This window comes from Manduca sexta, unplaced genomic scaffold (genome assembly GCF_014839805.1).
Source record: "Manduca sexta isolate Smith_Timp_Sample1 unplaced genomic scaffold, JHU_Msex_v1.0 HiC_scaffold_1263, whole genome shotgun sequence".
NCBI lineage: Eukaryota > Metazoa > Arthropoda > Insecta > Lepidoptera > Sphingidae > Manduca > Manduca sexta.
Genome location: NW_023592111.1, coordinates 29,235 through 47,733, shown reverse-complemented (window position 1 = coordinate 47,733; position 18,499 = coordinate 29,235). Strand labels below are relative to the sequence as shown.

At 40.2% G+C, this 18,499-nt stretch overlaps 2 protein-coding genes and 1 long non-coding RNA gene across 3 annotated transcripts; 1 reads left to right on the top strand and 2 right to left on the bottom strand.

Annotated features, from left to right (window-relative positions):
• Positions 1-910: 910 nt before the first annotated feature.
• Positions 911-13,106, bottom strand: LOC115451661 (cohesin subunit SA-1-like). Its single transcript, XM_037445166.1, is given in 17 exon segments — positions 911-2,164; positions 2,167-2,383; positions 2,386-2,490; positions 2,568-2,738; positions 2,999-3,129; positions 6,990-7,158; positions 7,227-7,430; positions 7,542-7,919; positions 8,104-8,262; positions 8,477-8,596; positions 8,989-9,120; positions 9,391-9,607; positions 9,773-9,951; positions 10,164-10,513; positions 11,524-11,728; positions 12,162-12,332; positions 12,417-13,106. Coding segments are annotated over 17 exon segments (3,462 nt in total). The 5' UTR covers positions 12,897-13,106; the 3' UTR covers positions 911-2,090.
• Positions 13,107-13,482: 376 nt separating this feature from the next.
• LOC119191263 lies at positions 13,483-14,705 on the bottom strand. The gene is made up of 3 exons (XM_037445165.1): positions 14,688-14,705; positions 14,206-14,455; positions 13,483-14,123 (listed from the first exon to the last, which is right to left on the bottom strand). Exons 1-3 carry the CDS (start codon positions 14,703-14,705, stop codon positions 13,684-13,686), a joined length of 708 nt encoding a protein of 235 aa, XP_037301062.1. The 3' UTR covers positions 13,483-13,683.
• A 1,024-nt stretch (positions 14,706-15,729) lies between these two features.
• LOC119191264 lies at positions 15,730-17,113 on the top strand. Its single transcript, XR_005113409.1, has 2 exons — positions 15,730-15,818; positions 16,827-17,113. It is a non-coding gene; the product is annotated as an uncharacterized LOC119191264 (long non-coding RNA).
• The last annotated feature ends 1,386 nt before the right edge of the window (positions 17,114-18,499 follow it).

Sequence of the window (18,499 nt, the reverse complement as noted above, 5' to 3'; positions counted from 1 at the left end):
AATCTTATTATTTGCAGCAATAAGCATATGGCGCGTCCTTCGATGACCTAAGACATGGACTCTAAGTAATCGATAGCCTAAAATCGATGCGGATTTTTTCATTTATTCACGTCGTAGGTTACTTCAAGTGTGTGTTTACGAAAGCATTCACAAGCTTTAGGAATTTATGTGGAATGCGATTCACATCTACTTCTTCAGTTACGAAATGTTTTTTAAAGTAAAAGTAGTAATATGCAATATCATAGATAATATGTTTCTTATTGCAGCCATAAACCAAAAATTTAAACCTGCTGAGACAAGAGTGGATGATGGGAATTTAACACAGCTGGTCCCGGCGTACAGGAATATGGCTACTATACACATACAGTTACGTCACTCACACGACATGACCAGTTTCCACGATTTTAATGTTATTGTGTATCGTAGGTTATTGACTGTAAACATTTCTTTTATACAGGGTCATTTTGAGATTGCGTTACTAAATGAAACCGCGTAATGATCTACTTGGAAATAACACTTTACAATAAATCCCTTAAGCCATAGATGTAAAATAAAACAAATAAGTTTCGAACAAAATAAATATTAAAAAGAAGTAATTTAAATTTTACGCGCCCTATGCCACTACTACTGCTCTAAGAGAATTCGTCGCAGCGGCAATATCACACTTTCAATCAGAAATACACTCACGCACACGCCATGATCGCATTAAACTACGAAACGGTAAACAAAACGGAAAACTATAACCAGGATTTTAGGGTGAAAATATACGTCATTCACGGATGATTTTTGGCACAATGTCAGCAAAGGTGAAGACGAGTATGTGGTTTCATTTAGTAACGCAATGTCAAACTGACCCTGTATGTAGAATAATGTCTTAACAAATAGGTATGTTATAAATAAAATATATATATAAAATGTTTTATAAATATTATTTATTATAAAAATATACCTTAAACTAACTACAATAACATCGCAACAATTAACAACTCGACGACACAGTACCGACCACGCCTCTACGCAGAAAACTACACTCATAACAATTCAATTCGTACAAATTTCTGAATATTACACAAGTTGAAATCCGGCAATTTTCCTCATTGGTTATTAACTTCAGGCATCATGTACTAAGGTTGTTATATAACTTTGCCGGTGTGAAGTTAGTCACGAGCGGCTCCGTCTCTATCGTCAGTGACAGCAGACGTAGAACTAGTGACGTGACTAACTTCAGAACGGCAAAGTGTCGCCGACAGTTTTCCAATAAACTTTAAAAGAACGTAAAGGAAATTTGTTTGACCTTTGCAACAAATACACCGAATGAATAATAAAATTATATGTGTTAAAATTAAACATTGTTTTGTTTTACCTCATCCGACGTTAATGTAACTCAACATGGCAATACAAACCCTGTAATTACCAAACAATTCATCATTTATTTCATTTTTGCCATCGACTTGAGGATATCGGCTAGGATTATTTATTGAAATCGGCAGTAAAACTACATTAACTACAACTACATACTTCAATATAAAAATACGTCAACATTACAAATAACACGTTATATCCCGTCCATACGTTACACGATATTACAAAATCAATTACCACATAAGGCTCTTCAATACATAGATATGTCATAATATAACTACAAACAATAGGTATGTTGACTATTTTCGTACATATACTAAAACTATAAATAATTTGTATTGTAAAACTATAGCACAAATAATAACGTACATAATTCCTTAATAGATTCCAAAGAAATGTCAATTTTATAATTTACTAGACTGAGACGGCATCAACACCATTGACGTCATACACAATATGTTTTATCAAATTTGCATGTAAAATTGTTTCAAGAAAATAAATTTAACAAAGAATGAACGCTTACTTTTTCGGAGTTCATCAGTACATTTTATTTTAATGGTGTTACTATGAAGTACGTAGTTCATTAAATTGAATAGTCAACATACCTATATGGAGTCTAAATTCGAATCTGACTTCGAAATAAAAATGTTGAAAAAATGAATATTTGAAATTCCTAAGTAGGCCTAGTAGCAAATAGATGTGTTTGTATAACATAAGTGTGTAGTGGTTCACCCGGGCGGGTCCTGGTCGGAGTCGGCGTTGTCGTCGTCGTCGTCGTCGTGCTGGCGCGTGCGGCGCGCACGTAGTAGCGCGCGGGCGGCGGCCGCTCGTCGGGCGCGTCCGTCAGCAGGCTGTTGCGGTAGGCGGCCAGCGGCGCCCAGTCGTCGGCCCACTGCACCACCTGCACGATGCGCGCGTCCAGGAAGCGCAGCACGTGGCGCTTGTCCTGGCGCAGCAGCTTGCCCGAGAACTCGCCCAGCGGCTCCAGGAACAGCAGGTGCGGCGGCGCGCCGCCAGCGCCTGCTCCAGCGCCGCGAACGCGATGCCGGCGCGGTGCAGCGCCGTCAGCGCCTCGCGGTTCTTCACCGCGTCCAGCCCGAACATCACCGAGAAGCGCTTCGCCAACTCCTGCACCGTAGCACACGACACATTACACAACATTTACTATACCATCGAGTAGCGCATAGAGCACGCGAGGCACGCACCTTGAGCTCGAGGAACTCTGGCAGCTGGCGATGCGGGTTGGGATGCCGCTGCAGCATGTCGGTGAACAGCGCCTGCATGGCCAGCTCCATGGTTAGAGCGCAGTTCATTTTGTTAATCTCGCGCGCCTTACTCAGCGTCGCTTTGATTATGTCGCCGTAGTCGTTGTAACACTGCAACACAACACACAAACCACTATGAACATTATGTCGCTTAAAACAATTTTGTCAAATGGATTAACAACCAAACTAAATCAACATCATTATGCCTAGACTTGCATTATTTTCACAGCAGTAAGACATATTATCTTAAATATGAAAAAACTACTATCGACAATAGCCAAGCTTTTCCCGGCCTGCATCACTGCTTACACTCGCGAGAGCGGAGGTGTATACATTGACAAATACAGAGTAGATATAGCATGATGAATAACCTTGATGTAATGTTTGAAGACGTCTGCAGCGCGGCGGATGGGCGCCACGTTGTACACGATGAGCTTGCAGTACGCGGCGAGGAAGTTGCGACGCTTGTGGAGCTCCTCGATGCGTCTCTCGTCTTGTCCGTCTGTAAGCGCCGATACACTGCACACGTCACGCACACGCCCCGCAAACGACACGCACGGGACGTCTCAACGCAAACATCTCCACAAATATAATAACACGACGGGTGAAAGGAAAATTGACATAAGCGACAATATTTTTCTTGAAAATTTAAAATACGTTAAAAAAAACGGCAAAAAAGACACTGACTTGAAAACTTGCATATAACTTCATATCGCAATAAAATTTCGCTTAAGTAAACGAGCCTTTCAACCGTTAAATTTGTATTATGTTTTGAATATTTGCCTGAGACGTCGCGTCCATGTGTCCGCTGTACACGGACCACTCCCACCAACCACCAGCTGCGAGTTGAATAATAACGCAACCGCTATACAAATGTACTGACCAGCGTTCAATGGCGGATACGAGTGGTCTGTGTGCGTGTACACTAAGTTTAACCTCAAGCGTCACCGTGCGTAGTCACTGAACAGTATCGATAGTTTACCACACAGTGACTGGGCCTTGAGTAATGTACGTCATGCATCGCTCTATCTACATATTATGACAGAAGAAGCTCGCGCTCGCGGCAGATATTAGTGGCGGGAATCTCCCACGTTCAATTTAGTACAAGCTCTCCACTGCCGTACCTACGCCACGGTTTACTGATTCGAGTAGAAGTAATGACTGCCTTGAATACGTTATACATTAACATTTTTAATCTCCTATCTTGATTCCATTCGAATATATTATATAGGTCGGTAGCAGCATGCTTCACATGCTTAGCAGAATGAAATTTCTCAAAAATATTACGATAAGCCGCATTCTTAACTGCAATACCTATTGTTTGAGTTCAACACAAGGCTAATCATAACTAGTGCAAATGATATTATTTATTGCTATCACATTATCAACTACGGCTATCATTACCCCCACTCATCTACAATTATTATATTTTACATCGTGTCAGGTAGCAAGAAACAGTAAAGCAATATTTTGTTTCTATGAATAAAAAAACCTTTTCATTATTGTATATTTACTATACTGTTTCCAATATCGTAACACGTTTGAAGTCATAAAATAACAACTAAACTACTTTTCCAGACACCAATAACCGAGTATTTCACTTATTTAATCACAATAGTAAAGAATAGAAGGCAACAAAATCAAAAACACTTCACAAGTCATGCAAAAATGATTCACAAAACTCTCAAATGTGTTAGAATGAATTTTATCTCAATCCGACACCGCGAGCGAACACTTCTCTGTAAACAAACAGCCGGCGCGCGTCTTCATACAATTTTTGAACATTCTTGAATTGTGACCATATTATTTCTCAGCCGTCGCTTGCATCGCACGTTGCCGCTTTCAGTAACACAATATACTTAGCCGACAAATATATGGGCGAAAAGGTAATATTTAATGCCATCATTAGTCGTCATATTTCTCGACATTGCTATTAAATTTAGAAAAATAAGCCGTGTTTCTCGGTATAATTTATGTATAAGTAATAAACTGTGGAAGGAAAACAGACACGTCGATGGACCGACGGACACAAGCGACGACATGTCATAAGCGACATTCGGTGTCGCCGTTTGGAAATGAGCCTCCGCGGAATTCGCCGTCGGTTTCGGATTGCGTCGATGAAGCGGGCGCGACAAATTTTCCCTTAGTAATGTTAGGTGACTTGTACGCGGAACGTGGGCGTCGTTCCCTTGTCGGGTCGAGACAAAATATGCATTATTGGCGCGCGGCGGCGACACGCGGCGGAACGCGGACCGACTCGCACCGAACACACGTCACACAGCGGACGCAGCCCAGGGTTATTCTCTATGACAGCGTGAGCTCGTAACACGGCCGGGTTACGGTCTCTTAGAAATTATGTCAATTGTTACAAACGCCATTAGGTGCGTTACGTGCTTATTATGAACTGTCAAAATAACGTGTAACATAGGGAATCGGGCCCTGTCGACGCCTCTCTGCGGAGCGCCGCGGCCGACTGACTCGCCGCGCCACTGCCAGTAGGGGCGCCTACTGTCAGGCGGCCGCGGCGGCGCGTGCGCCGGCCGGTGTGGGTGGGTCGCGCCATTACTAAGGTAAAATACGCCGTCGGTGTGTCAACTAGTGCGAACGGAGTGCGGAGCAACTGGCTTACCGGCGTCGGAATGTCACGGACACGACCCGCCGCACGCACGGAGCGTGACATGCAACCAAACATACCACACCGTTACCGCGACTGCACCGCGACGGCACCGCCACGGCACCGCCACGGCGCGGCCGCGGACACAACTCGATGTCGCGACGGTCACGAGTGCAACGCACAGACCAGCCTGCCCGTTCATTACGTCTCGTACACGTGTCGGGGCGCTCGGTAGCACATTAGGACAACAACAGTGGGAGACGTCGTCGACGGGTGCGCCCGCGCGGTCGCGACATCCGAACGCGTTCATGTGACACGCAACACCATCGCTTCTTCTCCACATCGCTCGTAGTGAACGGAAATAATGCATATTTTTCTCACGGTCACTGTTCATATGCAGTGAAGTTACATTTTGTACACAGATACAGTTCCGAGTGCAATTATTTGCTACACGTTTCACATTAAATAAAACAATACATAGAAAATTTCCAATAAGAGGCACGAAAGGATAAAAATGACCACTTGAATAATTATAATGAAAGCATATGATTGCACTGCACCCACAGGAATGCCAAACGTCGCGATGGAGCCCGGTAGGGTCCGTCGGGAACGCGCACCGCCGCCGGCGCGGACGCACGCAGCGTGGTCGTGGCGCGAGCTGCCGCCGGCGCGGACTCGCGCCACGACCACGGCCGATGTGTCACCGCGCTACACACCCACTTTACATTGATAAACCCAATTTGGACAAAGTGCAAAAATATCCAGACTCACCGCTCCCGAACAACACAAACAACGTCATACACAATTTTATAAAATAGCTCTCTATGAACAAGTTTAATAAACACATTCTACTGGACATAATGTTACGGAAAATAAAAAAAAGATTATAATAAGTTAAGGATCTTGGAACTGTCAACTGTGTGATGTTGGGTGGACAGGAAAACGTCCAACGAGAATTTGTATCTTTACGGATTTTTATTTTTATAGTGGTTTGATTTGAACTATATATTTTTAACTGTTGTTTTATTAAATTGAAATAATATCAAATACATGTACAGAAATGTTATGGCTCGAAAAATAAGATAAAAATATGTTATCATAAAGGCTGTACAGTGAACAGTCCGCGCGCCGACCGTGTCTCGCGGCGAGTGCGGACGCGACGACCGACACTCGTGTTAAGGATGTATTGTTATTTTCATTTTGCCGCTACGGACTAGGCAAAACCAGTACATAGTGTAAGCTTTTTACTACACAATGTTTTTTTCATTTGGTTTGATGATCATTGATTGTAACCACAAAATCCATAATATACATAAATACACATACATGTATGTATATTGTGTATGTACATTTTCATTACTAGGTCAGTAAAAAATATTTAATCATAAAATATGATTCAGTATCGAATACATATATATAAAAATATGATATACCTCACCAGCTTCATTTATCTACGGAATATTGAATAACTCACTGTATTAAGTTATTATGTCAAGATCCCTAAAATTTCGCGGAGCTTGCGCGCGGACTGTAGTATGCCTTTTGTCATGGTTTATCATCAAGTAAATGTTTTGTTCAGTAAATATTAACCTTATGTGTATTATCATCCAGTAACTGCATTTTGTGAAATTATAAGTTCTAGTTCACATGAAACTATGTATGAAAAATGTATATATTCAGTACCACGGGTTGTTATATTAATGTGACTAGTGGCCGTGTGCACCGCGTAGTGTGTGTAGTGTAATTACCGTAGTTGTGGTGCACGAAGACGAACTCCTGTATGAAGTCGTTGAGCAGGTCGCACAGCTCGTTGTCGGGCTCCAGCACGAGCTGCTTCATGGCGGGCTCGCCGGCGTGGTGCAGCGCGTACAGGTTCTCCGCGAAGAAGATCAGCAGGTCGCACAGGCTCGTGTACGCCTAGGTGTTACGACAGTGTCAGTACGTACAGAACTATCAGCCGTATGTAGTAGTGTGCGCGCGGGTACCTCCTCGCGGAGCTCGGGCGCGAGTCCGTCGCGCACGATGAGCTTGCAGTGCGTCGCGTACGCGTGCAGCCGGTCGCGCACCGCCGCCACCGCGCCCGCGCCGCCCGCGCCCCCGCCCGCGCCCCCGCCCCCGCCGCGCTCCTCCAGCGCGTGCAGCTCCCACACCAGCGAGTAGAAGCACGCGCGCACCACGTACACCAGCGCCTGCGGCACACCACCAACCGATACCGTTATAATATTATGCAATATTCACTAAATAAAAAAATAAAAATTTTGCTTTTTAAACAATTTTAAAAAACCCAACTTTGCTGTTACCTGTGTCGGCATCTGCGTCTCATTCTGTTTGAGACACTTGGGCAGGTCCTCAAAGAGCGAGTCCCATATGTTGGTGTCGTTGAGATTGTGGCACATGTACATGATGGAGACCTTGCGCAGCGAGTTAATCACGTTGAACACCTCGTCCGCGTCGGGCGTCTCCCCGCCTTCAATGAGGCTGCGGTACTCGTCGATGGCCTCCTTGTATCGGTTGACGCATGCGTCGGTAATGGTGGCGCGCGCCACATTGCACTTGCTGTACACCGAGCACCCCTCCGAGCAGAGGAACTCCAGCGTGCGGCCACACGTCTCCAGCACCTCTGCCTCTGTTTGCACATTCACCATATCGCGGATCTTGTTTAGAAGTAGCGTCAGATTCTGTACGGATCAAGTACCAAAAGCAATAAGTGAGTGAAAATGTTTAGGCACTATTCCAAAAAGAACTGATTTATGCCAGAAAAGATAAGGTAACATCAATTAGATAACATTTTACGGTACACATTTCATCTTATGTGCCGCAAACAAACTGCGATAAACTATGACTTAGAGAATAATGACTCACAGCTTCCTGCCGCTGCGTAGTGTAAAGCTCGAGGTCAAAGTACTGTGGAATGGAGACCAGATTGGTGAGCTTCTCGGGGTCGGCGCCGAACTTGTCCAGCAGCGCCGGCAGTGTCACTATGAAGTGCGCCGTCATCTTCGCGCGGTCATCGCTCACCACCTGCAACGATAGTCACATTTACAACGTAACTACTAACGGAAATGTAGCGGATAAACTGGAATGGTGCTAATATATAAGAGAAAAGCGATGTAAGGTGGCAACATGAAGGATTTTGTTGAGTTGTTGAGGAACGATATTGTTGGGAGAGCTGAGCAAAACAGATTAAGCTACATTTGTGTCCTGTACTATAACATCAGGTGTAAGATTCCGTTACCTTGGCCTGCTCCTTGGAGAGCATGTGGTGGTGCTTGCGACTGGCGCCGCGCCCCACGGGCGGCTCGCCCGAGCTCGCCTGCCGCACGCAGCACACCATCAGCTCGATCAGCGACGACTCCTGCGATACATATACATTGTACAGTCCGCGAGCCAAATCTCACCAAACATATTGAATAGTGGTGTAATTAATGCACTCAATTTGTCCATATTACCTTATCAATGTAAGATAAGATCAGGCGACATTGCATGAATTAATATCAAGAAATCACTGCAGTAACTCATTACAGCATCATTCCAAAAGATTGCTTAGAGCCTGTGTGGACTGTACATTCTCCTTGAAGCCTCGTCACACAGTACCTAACAATTCTAGTACTTAATAAAAATACAAGACATTTGGGTGTACTAAGACCAAAGCCCAAGATAAATACTTTTTGCTGTGACACAAAATTATTATGATATAGAAATCAAATTCACTGTTGTATCCCTTGAGATGTAGAAAATAGAGATAACCTGTCTGTTATCGAGCGCCTCTTCGCCGGGGCCCGCCTCCTCCAACAGCAGATCCGTCATGCACTCCCAGTCTTTCATCATGGGATTTGACTCGATCAACGAATCCACCAGGTAAGCGCCATGCTCATGTAACTGTTGGAAAATGTAATATTGTGATACATGTGAAACTTGTTTCATCATGAATATAGAAGTCTAACTACACCACAAAGTTCTGTGGCAAATCAATTGAATTTGGCCTGTCATAAATCTGTTTAGATTTTTTTAAGTCCTGATGCACAGAAAGTCCATTTTCTAAATGGTCTCATTTTTCTCAAGCCAGAGACCCGTAGCATTGAGTCCGTCATGGCGTTACCTCACTGGGTATGTATAACATTACAGAGTAAATAGCGTGGTTATAATGACCTCGGACTCGATGAAGAACTGCACGAGGTCCCTGATGAGCGGCGTGTTGGGCAGCCGGCGCTTGCCGCGGCGCGAGCGCTGCTCGGGCACGTCGTCGGCGCGGAACAGGCGCACGTTCAGGAACTCGCCCGCCGCCGCCGCCACCGCGCGCCACGACGAGTACACCAGCTCGTACACGTTCTCGCAGTCCTTGTCCGTCAGCACGTCTGGGTGCATCCTGCGGCACCGCACACTCGATAGAACGCGTTACATCACATGGGTGTAAATAAATTATTAATATCAGCCCAATAGCAGTGAGGGTAGAGCGGAACATAAACTGGATACACATAGAAGGTGTTCTACTCTTCCTTACTTCACCATAGCCGTGTAAATATTCACTCACTTCAGTATGGCAATGACGAGCCTAACGGCGTGTACTGCGACTTCCGTCTCCTTGTCCAACGACATAGACACGATGCGGTCCTTAAACTTGGATGTGAACAACTCTAGCTTGCCCTTCAGCTCCTCACACTCATACAATGGCTGGAGAGCTTGTAGACAACGCAGACGTACCTCACCCACCTGTGGAAATATGTACATATCAATAACTAACAGTGATACTGCCATATTCATAATAATATTACTATTTGAGTCACATTTTAACTTTTTTTTCATTTCTCCCTTACGCTTTCCCACTCTACAATTTTAGCTATTATCTAGGGAGAAAATGTTTGGTTTGAGGATCAATTCAGTGTACTATAATGCAATTTTGAGTCTCCACAATAGTTACTTACTTTGTCATGAAGTGTCCAGCCAATATACTTGAGATACAGATCATCAAGGAAGTGTGCTGGAAACTTCTCCATCCAGATGCCTATCTCAGCCATGGTGATGGCCCTGATATCAGGCAGCGTGTCCCTGTAGCGGTGCACAAACACAGACTTGAACATGTAGGAGAGCATGTTCTTGATCTCCTCCATGTTTTCCTCAAGCTCCTGCCGCTTGGCGACAAGCACCTCGAGGCGCTCGGTGGCGCGCTTGTCCCGCGCCTTGAGCCGCTCCGCCTCGTACTGGCGAAGACAGTTGTCGCAGTTCACGCTTGTCAGCAGCGCCACGTCCACCAACGCGGTCATCAGCTTCATCACTAACAAATATCATAATTCATTCAAATTCTATTACAAATTTATTTACTTATAGATGGATTTATAAAAAAGGGTATATTTTAATTTTTATTAACTGACTCGGTAGCAAAGTTCTATGGTTCATGGTTTAACAACACTCTGTGACCTCTGAAAGGATTTGTTTGGTATTTTATGTGGGTGCTGTTTCTTAATTTGGAATAAATTCAAACCAACCTTGTACTTATTGGATAATAAAATGGTAAAAATATGAAGTTAGGAATTATTAAAAGTTTTACAAGAAAAACTAGAAAGACATGTTCTGGCAGATTAACTTATAAAAATAACTTGGTTGATTCATCAAAAGAGATGGAATTGGTAACTACCAAGAATTCTGATATTTTTTTTGACATAAATAGCTGTCAGTTATCATTCGCAGATATAAAGGATAATTGAAAAAATAATCTTAAAAAAATTGTGGATCACAGTTTTTCTCAGAAACAAATAAAGTAGATTGTGGCATCTTTTTTTTTTTGGGGGGGGGGGGGGGGAACATTCCAAAGTAACATTTATATTTTGCAAGTGTTCTAAATAACTGGAATATTTAAGTAAAATAAGATTATAAAAATCTCAAAGTTGGAGGTCTTCAAAATATATTAATATAATTTATTCATATTCAATGATATTTTATTAGACCCGTTTTTAAGAGTTCTATCCAAATATAAATAAATTATTGTGATTAGATTTTTTGTGAAATATAAACCATTTTTTTGGGCATGTTCTTTCAGTTTTCAATTACTCTCTGGCATCAGCTATAATCAGATGTTATGTGGAAAATTTTAAACTTTTCATTAGCTGAAATAATGTCTCCCTCTTCCAATTAGTTCCTCCTATATTACAGATTTAGCCCTACACTATATTGTATGTAATGAAAATGTTAAAGAACTGAAATTTCACTTACAATTGCAAACCAATAAGACAATAATGAACAATACAAGCCAGCTGCTAGTTCCTATTAGAAATACTGAGCACTTACCAGCCAGTGTGGCAGTGTGTCTGAAAGCTCTCACTTGAGAGTCAGAGAGCCCTGTGAGCAGTGAGATGATATTGTCCATCAAGTATTGGTCATAGATGATGGAGTACTGGCACATCTTCACCAGGGTCTGGATGAACTCACAGAAGTTGGAGCGGAACTTTTTCCATGTCTGTCCGGACATTATCAGTGGGTATTCACCACTTTCCTGTTAGAGATAAATGCAGGAATTCATTATTTATGTTCAGCTTTGAAATGGCAAGACATAATGTGATGGTACAATTAAGTAGGTCACATGATGACAAGTGATAATGACTTTCCATAATTAACCATGAACCTAAGAATAATTATTATATTGTGCATTGAGATGATATACAAATTGAAGGAATTTGTCAGGTGTGCACCACGCTTATCCTCTCCTTAAGTAACTTTTACAGATCAGAATTATTAAAGGTAATATTAATATGGCTCTCCATATACAATTTTAGCAGGTTTGTGTGGTACATAATACAGAAACTAGTATGTTCATGCTGTAGTTTACAGTATCAATAGACATACTGACATAACAGAAAAAAATAAAAATAATTTTATTTTAGCATTAGCATTGACTATTAACAAATCTAGAAAATGCTATATATCACCTCATCAAACTCCTGTGTCATCTTTTTGATGATGAGTGTGTGGTCCATCTGTGCCATGTCTGGTGTGACCTTCCCACGGCACCCTGATGAGTTGATGAAGAACTGCATCAGTTGAACCAATGCCACCTCACGGTTTGTCTTGTATTCCTCAATCCACATATCCACTACTTGCTAAAATTAAACAAATAAAAAATCTTTATCAAGTGCTTTTACTATCACAACAGTTTATAAGTTAGAGCTTATGAAATAACTCACATTGATAGCAGTCTTATTGAACCTCAGTATGTTATAGAGACTGTTCTCGTCGTCACCGGGCAGCAGCACGGGAGGTGGCGAGTACGCCGGTGGCGGAGCGGCACCTCTGCCCCGGCCACGCCCGCGGCCCCCTCGGCCACGCCGGCGCAGCGGCGGCGGTGGTGGCGACTCGGCCAGCCGACCCACGTACCCACCATCTCCACGCCTACCGCGACTACGGGTCACACGCTTTGTGGGCGTTGGCGATGGTGATCTCGGCTCCTCTTCTTCGTGATGCGACTCGTCAGCCTCCTCTCGTGGCGCCTCAGTTGCTGTCGAGTTTACCGGCGCGCCAGCATTAAACCCGCTATAGCTTGGCGTCTCGGGCTCGTGCACAGACTGGCCGCCATAATCAGTCATGGGAGTCGCCGGGGTCATCGGATTCACGTACTCCGGAGGAGGGTCATCCATCCGGATGCGTTTCCCGCCGCGACGATGCATATTGTTGTGTAAACTTAACACAAAATTTAACTAAAATACATCACATTTCTCAAACACACATTCTTTAGCTTATACAACATTGAAAATGCATTAAGGCGCATATATATGTACCCACTGTTGTAATTTGTACTATGTATAAGATTTTGTATGTAATGTAACGCAAAAATCAATACGACGCGCGCTGGCAGCCATTACAAATTCTCATTGATTTTTTTTTTTTTTTTTTTATAATTCGTCCTTATAGGACAGGCTATAGTCTTACGACCATACTGCCTAGTCTTACGTATTTCTTTTCTTCAAATTTAAATTCTTAATATATTGTCTTTCGTAAGTATTCCAATTAGTAGTTTTCGTAAGTATAGTCAATTCCAGGTAAAGTATAATCCATTTTTCCAATTGTCAAATCCAGAGTAAATATCAATTCAGTACGATTTTCCTCGTCAGTGAATATGTTTCATACTATCCGTAAAATATGTTTTACTATCCTCTTCTTAATTTAAAGCTTCATTGAGATATAGAATTTGCAATTCCACTATTTGCTCTTTGCTCCATGTATTGAGCGTGCTTCAAAATTTCAAAACTTAGAGTAAGTACTTCCTCTAAGTTCAAATATAATCAATGGCAGATATTATCTGTCAGACTCAGCTGTTAAAGAACTGATTATAATACATTTTATAATATATGTCTGAAACCAATATCCTGTAAAATAGTTAACAAGTAAGACTTAATAACAATATTTACAATATTACTACGTAATAGAAATTTCAACGAAACAAACAAAAAACAACTAAATATCATTTACAGTGTCTTTTATAAATTTATACAAGTAAACATAAGTTGAGGCATTCTTAAGCAACTCTTTTAAACATTGCGGGACCCGGTTAGGCTTCTTATAGATTTTTAAAAGCTCATCCGCCAACACAAGGCGCTGAATGTTGAAAGATGAACATTCGAAGAAAATGTGATGTAGTGATTGAATTTTTTGTGATTGACAATATTCGCAATAGGGAGAAATAGCCATTTTAATACGATGAAGATGACAATTTAATCTATAATGACCAAAACGCATACGACAAATAATTGAATAAAATTTTCTATTGATAAAATTATTTTTCTTGCAAAACCAAGGAGTGGAGTTTATTTGGACATCCATACTAGCAAACCAGTTTCCTTTATTTTCATGGTGTGTGTATTGATATGAATGTCTCCCCATGCTTGACACATACTCTGTTTTAAGAAACTAACAGCGTCTGTGTGTGGTATGGATACAGTCATATCAATATTGGAATTAGGAATTAATTCTTGTAACTCAACAATTTTTTGGCCAGGTAATCTGCCCTTTCATTTCCTATGACGCCAATATGTGAAGGAACCCAAACAAAACGAACTACTATATCTAATTTGGACAGTTCGACCCATAGTTCTTTTATTAAATAAATGACATAATTAGTGTTAGCATGAAATTGATTATTTGCAAGGTTTTCTAATACACTCCTGCTATCACTAACTATTATCCATTTAGTATGGTCAGAATTACAATTTTTATGTGTTTTAAAGCACTGAAAATGGCGACAGCTTCAGCTGTGAAGATACTAGCAGCTTTATCAATTTTTTACCGATGCCTATATTTGATGAGGGCTCATATATGGCAAAAGACACAGCCCTATCATTTTGGAGCCATCAGTATATATAAATTTATGGTCTGAAAATTTTAAAAGCATATTGATTACTTCTTCTTTCGAGGGCAGGTCCTTTTTTGATTTAAAATTATATCAATAGATGGAAACTTACTAATGTAAGATCCTTCATAGCAAGGCAAAATGTGTTTTGATTGATAAATGTTCATGTTTTTAATAAAGCTCATGAACTCTTGAAGACCTTGTAAAATATAAATTGGTTTAGGGAGAATTGAGTAACAGAATGCAACAAGTTGGCCAAAAGATTATTATTAGTTACACTAAAAGTTTTAATATGAATCTTTCTTTCAAGTAATTAAATCGAATACTTAATGGTGGGACATTACATTCTATTTGCATTGCATTTATGGGAGTGCTTCTGAATGCCCCGGTAATAATACGCAAACACTTGTTTTGCAAAACATCTAAACTATTTACAATTCTAGCATCTGCAGCAAAGCAATAAAACCATATTCAAAATGACTACGAACTAACGATTTGTACAATAACAACAAAATTTGGGGTCAGAACCCCAATATGAACCAGACAAGGACTTTAAAATGTTACATGCTTTATTTGCCTTATTAATTATATGTTTTAAATAATTATTCCAGGATAAATTATATGAAATATGGACACCCAAAAATTTCACTTCAGATGTAGTGGGTAACAAACAATTATTATATTGCACAGCAGGTGTACTGTGACAATGTTTACCAAATACAATAACTTTAGACTTGGATGGATTCACACTGAGATCAAGGTAAGAAAAATAGTTGTACAATTTTGCTAATGCATCATTAATTGTTGAAACCACTTGTGATACATTAGTTCCAGATGTATAAACAACCAAATCATCTGCGAATTGTAAATTTTAACATAAGGGCCCAATATTAGATTTAGTCTACGGATATACAATATGAATATTAAAGGCGACAATATACCCCTTGACAAACTCCTTTTGACGAAAGTCTAGGACCATAAAGGTGTCTATTAAATTTAGTAAATACTTCTCTGTTCATTAAGAAATTTTTAATCCACTTTATAATTTTTTCAGGAATCCCTATTTGTAATAACTCAAGGCATAGAATATCTATGTTTACACTATTAAAAGCACCTGCGATGTCAAAGAATACACCGACCAAGTTTTCATTTCGCGAGGATATAGAGTTTTGTATATCCAGCTGTAACTGGCAAACGCTTTCTCTAGCAGAACGATTTCTACGAAAACCAAATTGATTGGAAGGTAATATATTATATTTTTCTACATAGAACTCTAAACGATGTTTAAGCAATTGTTCAAATAATTTACCAACACAAGAAGTAAGTGCTATAGGGCGATAAGAATCGGGTGTAACTTAGGCTTATCAGGTTTTAAAATTGGTACAAGGCAATCCATTTTCCAGTCTTGTGGTATTATGTTATTATCCCAAAGAAGATTCAAGATTTGTAAAAATATCTCTAAACTTGTAACACTGAGCTTTTGAATAAAATATATGACATTCGTCAAGACCATAAGCAGAATCTCTACGAGATGAGATGGCTGATATGAGTTCTTTTATCGTAAAAGGATTGAGGAGAAAGCTATTGTTGGTATTTACATTATTGGTAAAAGTAATTCTGAGTTATATTGTACAGAGTCCGGAGTATATTTCTTTAAAAATCAGATACCCATAAGTCATCTTCATGATTATTAAAATTATAGGTTTTATTAAATTTTCGCATAAATTTCCATATGATAGACAATGGTGTGCATCTATTAAAGGTTTTCACAAAAGAGAGAACCATCTTTTTCGCCTTTCTATTTTTAAAGTTAGTTTTTTAACTGCTCTAAGCCTTTTGAACTGTAAATAAGTTTCCTGTGTGGGATTATTCTTGAAAGATATATATGCAGTTTTGAAATTTGTTACAGCCTGTGTACACTTTTGATTCCACCACGGAAGTGTAGGGCTTTTCCTATTGTTTCTCTGACATGAATGAGTTGTAATATTTGAGTTCTCATACAAATATGATCTATTACAATTGGGAATAGAATTCGCAGCTGCAGTGCGCAAAATTTTGCAAAAAAGGAGATATGAGTCAAGAGGAGTTGTATCATCTATTACAAAATCTACTAATAAAACATCAACTTGTTTTCTATACATTTGCCAATCCACCAGTTTGTAATTTGGGTAAATGGGCAAATGTACAGCATTAAAACAATTTCCTTGAGTGTGAATGTTGGGTTGACTAATCATTACTTTTATGATTATAGGAATATGATAACTAGTACCAAGAGGACAATCATGTACAGACCAGTCACAGTTGAGAGCCAGTGATGAAGATACCAATGATAAATCCAAAGCATTGGGTCGCCATGTTGGAGAACCGATAGTCGTTGCTTGCCCATCATTAAGGAGAACCAAATTATTATCCTCAATAACCTCTAGAATATTTCGACCACGCGGGCTGTCGGAACCACAGCCCCAACAAGTGTGATGAGCGTTAAAATCGCCCGCAAATATGAAAGGACTAGGAATAGACTTAACCAATGTATCAAAATTGTTTTTGCTGAAGACTGGGTTAGAGTTTAAGAAAGGACTATAGAAACTAACTATACATATATCTTTATTATTAACTGTTATTTTCACACATACATTTTGTAAGGAATTATCGAAATAGGTGTTAATTCTAGAATAAATAATGCTTTTATGTATTATAATTGCAACACCATTGTGTTTGTTACCACAATCATTCCTTTCAACATTGTAATTTTTAATTTTAAAATTTTGTTCAGGTTTTAACCAAGTTTCACTGATTATAGCAATATGAATATTGTGTGTATAAAGAAAATTAATAAATATATGTTTGTTACTATTCAGACTTTGGGCATTCCATTGTATTATATTTAAAGTTGATAAATCCATTATGAAGATGAAGGGAATTTATTACTTAGCGTTGTTTTAAAACTTCTTTAATGGAAGTAGAATTAATAGGGGCATCTTTATTACTTATTATTTTAATAATTGTTTCAACTAATGTGCTTATAAATGTATCCGATTTCATTAAATTATTAATTTGCGTATCTAAAGTACGAGCAGAAAGAGCTGGAAATGCATTGGAGTCAAAAAGTTCTGAATATGTGGCATTTCTAGATTTTATTTTATTTTCTTCAACCTTTTGTTTTTATTGGACATGTCGACGAAATAGCAACGTGATTGCCTTTACAGTTGACACATGTGGCATCTTTAGAGTCAATTTGGCAATTTTAAAATTGTGATTTAATGTACAAATCGAACATACTTCTGCATTACGGCAGAATTTAGCAATATGTCCATATTTCAAACATTTAAGGCATTGCTTAACGGGAGGAATATATTTACTTACCTCGTGTCGCCACGAGTCAAGATATATGTAGTTAGGGAGGATGGTGGAGGCGAAGGTTACAGCCACTGCCTGGGTCGGAATAAATTTTACCACACCGTCGTTCCCTTTCACCCTGCGCATAAAGCGCCTGACCTGCACTACGTTTTGGAACTACCAATCAACGAAAAGACCTGTTTATTGGACATATCAATAGGAACCGAAGTGAGAACTCCAGTGACCTCTGTATCTCTAGCGGGTATAGTTGCGTTCAGAGACAGTTGGTCGAGCAATTTTTATTTTGTATGAACATGTTAGCATTGTTAGGCAAATCAAATGTTATTCCAACCTTGTACTTATTGATGGAGCGCAAATGCATAACACCTGATACTCCATGCTCCCGTATACCTTTTGAAAGGGCCATGCGATCCCTATCACTGAATACTTTGTTCTCGTCCAGGTGGTTAAGGAAGACTATTAGTTCGGTTTGATTTGTATCCTCGGGATACTTACGTGTGTACCCTTTTACCTTGTATATTTTATATTTGTCTTTGGGATCTTTATGTTTTGATCCTGCAGCTCCAA

Bases quoted from the DNA above. Each gene is read 5' to 3' on its own strand.
- LOC119191263 (XM_037445165.1), bottom strand. The intron at 14,124-14,205 runs GTTACAAGAATT...TTCTTAAAACAG, and splicing joins CCTGGCCAAAAAATTGTTGA to AGTATGTGTCAAGCATGGGG.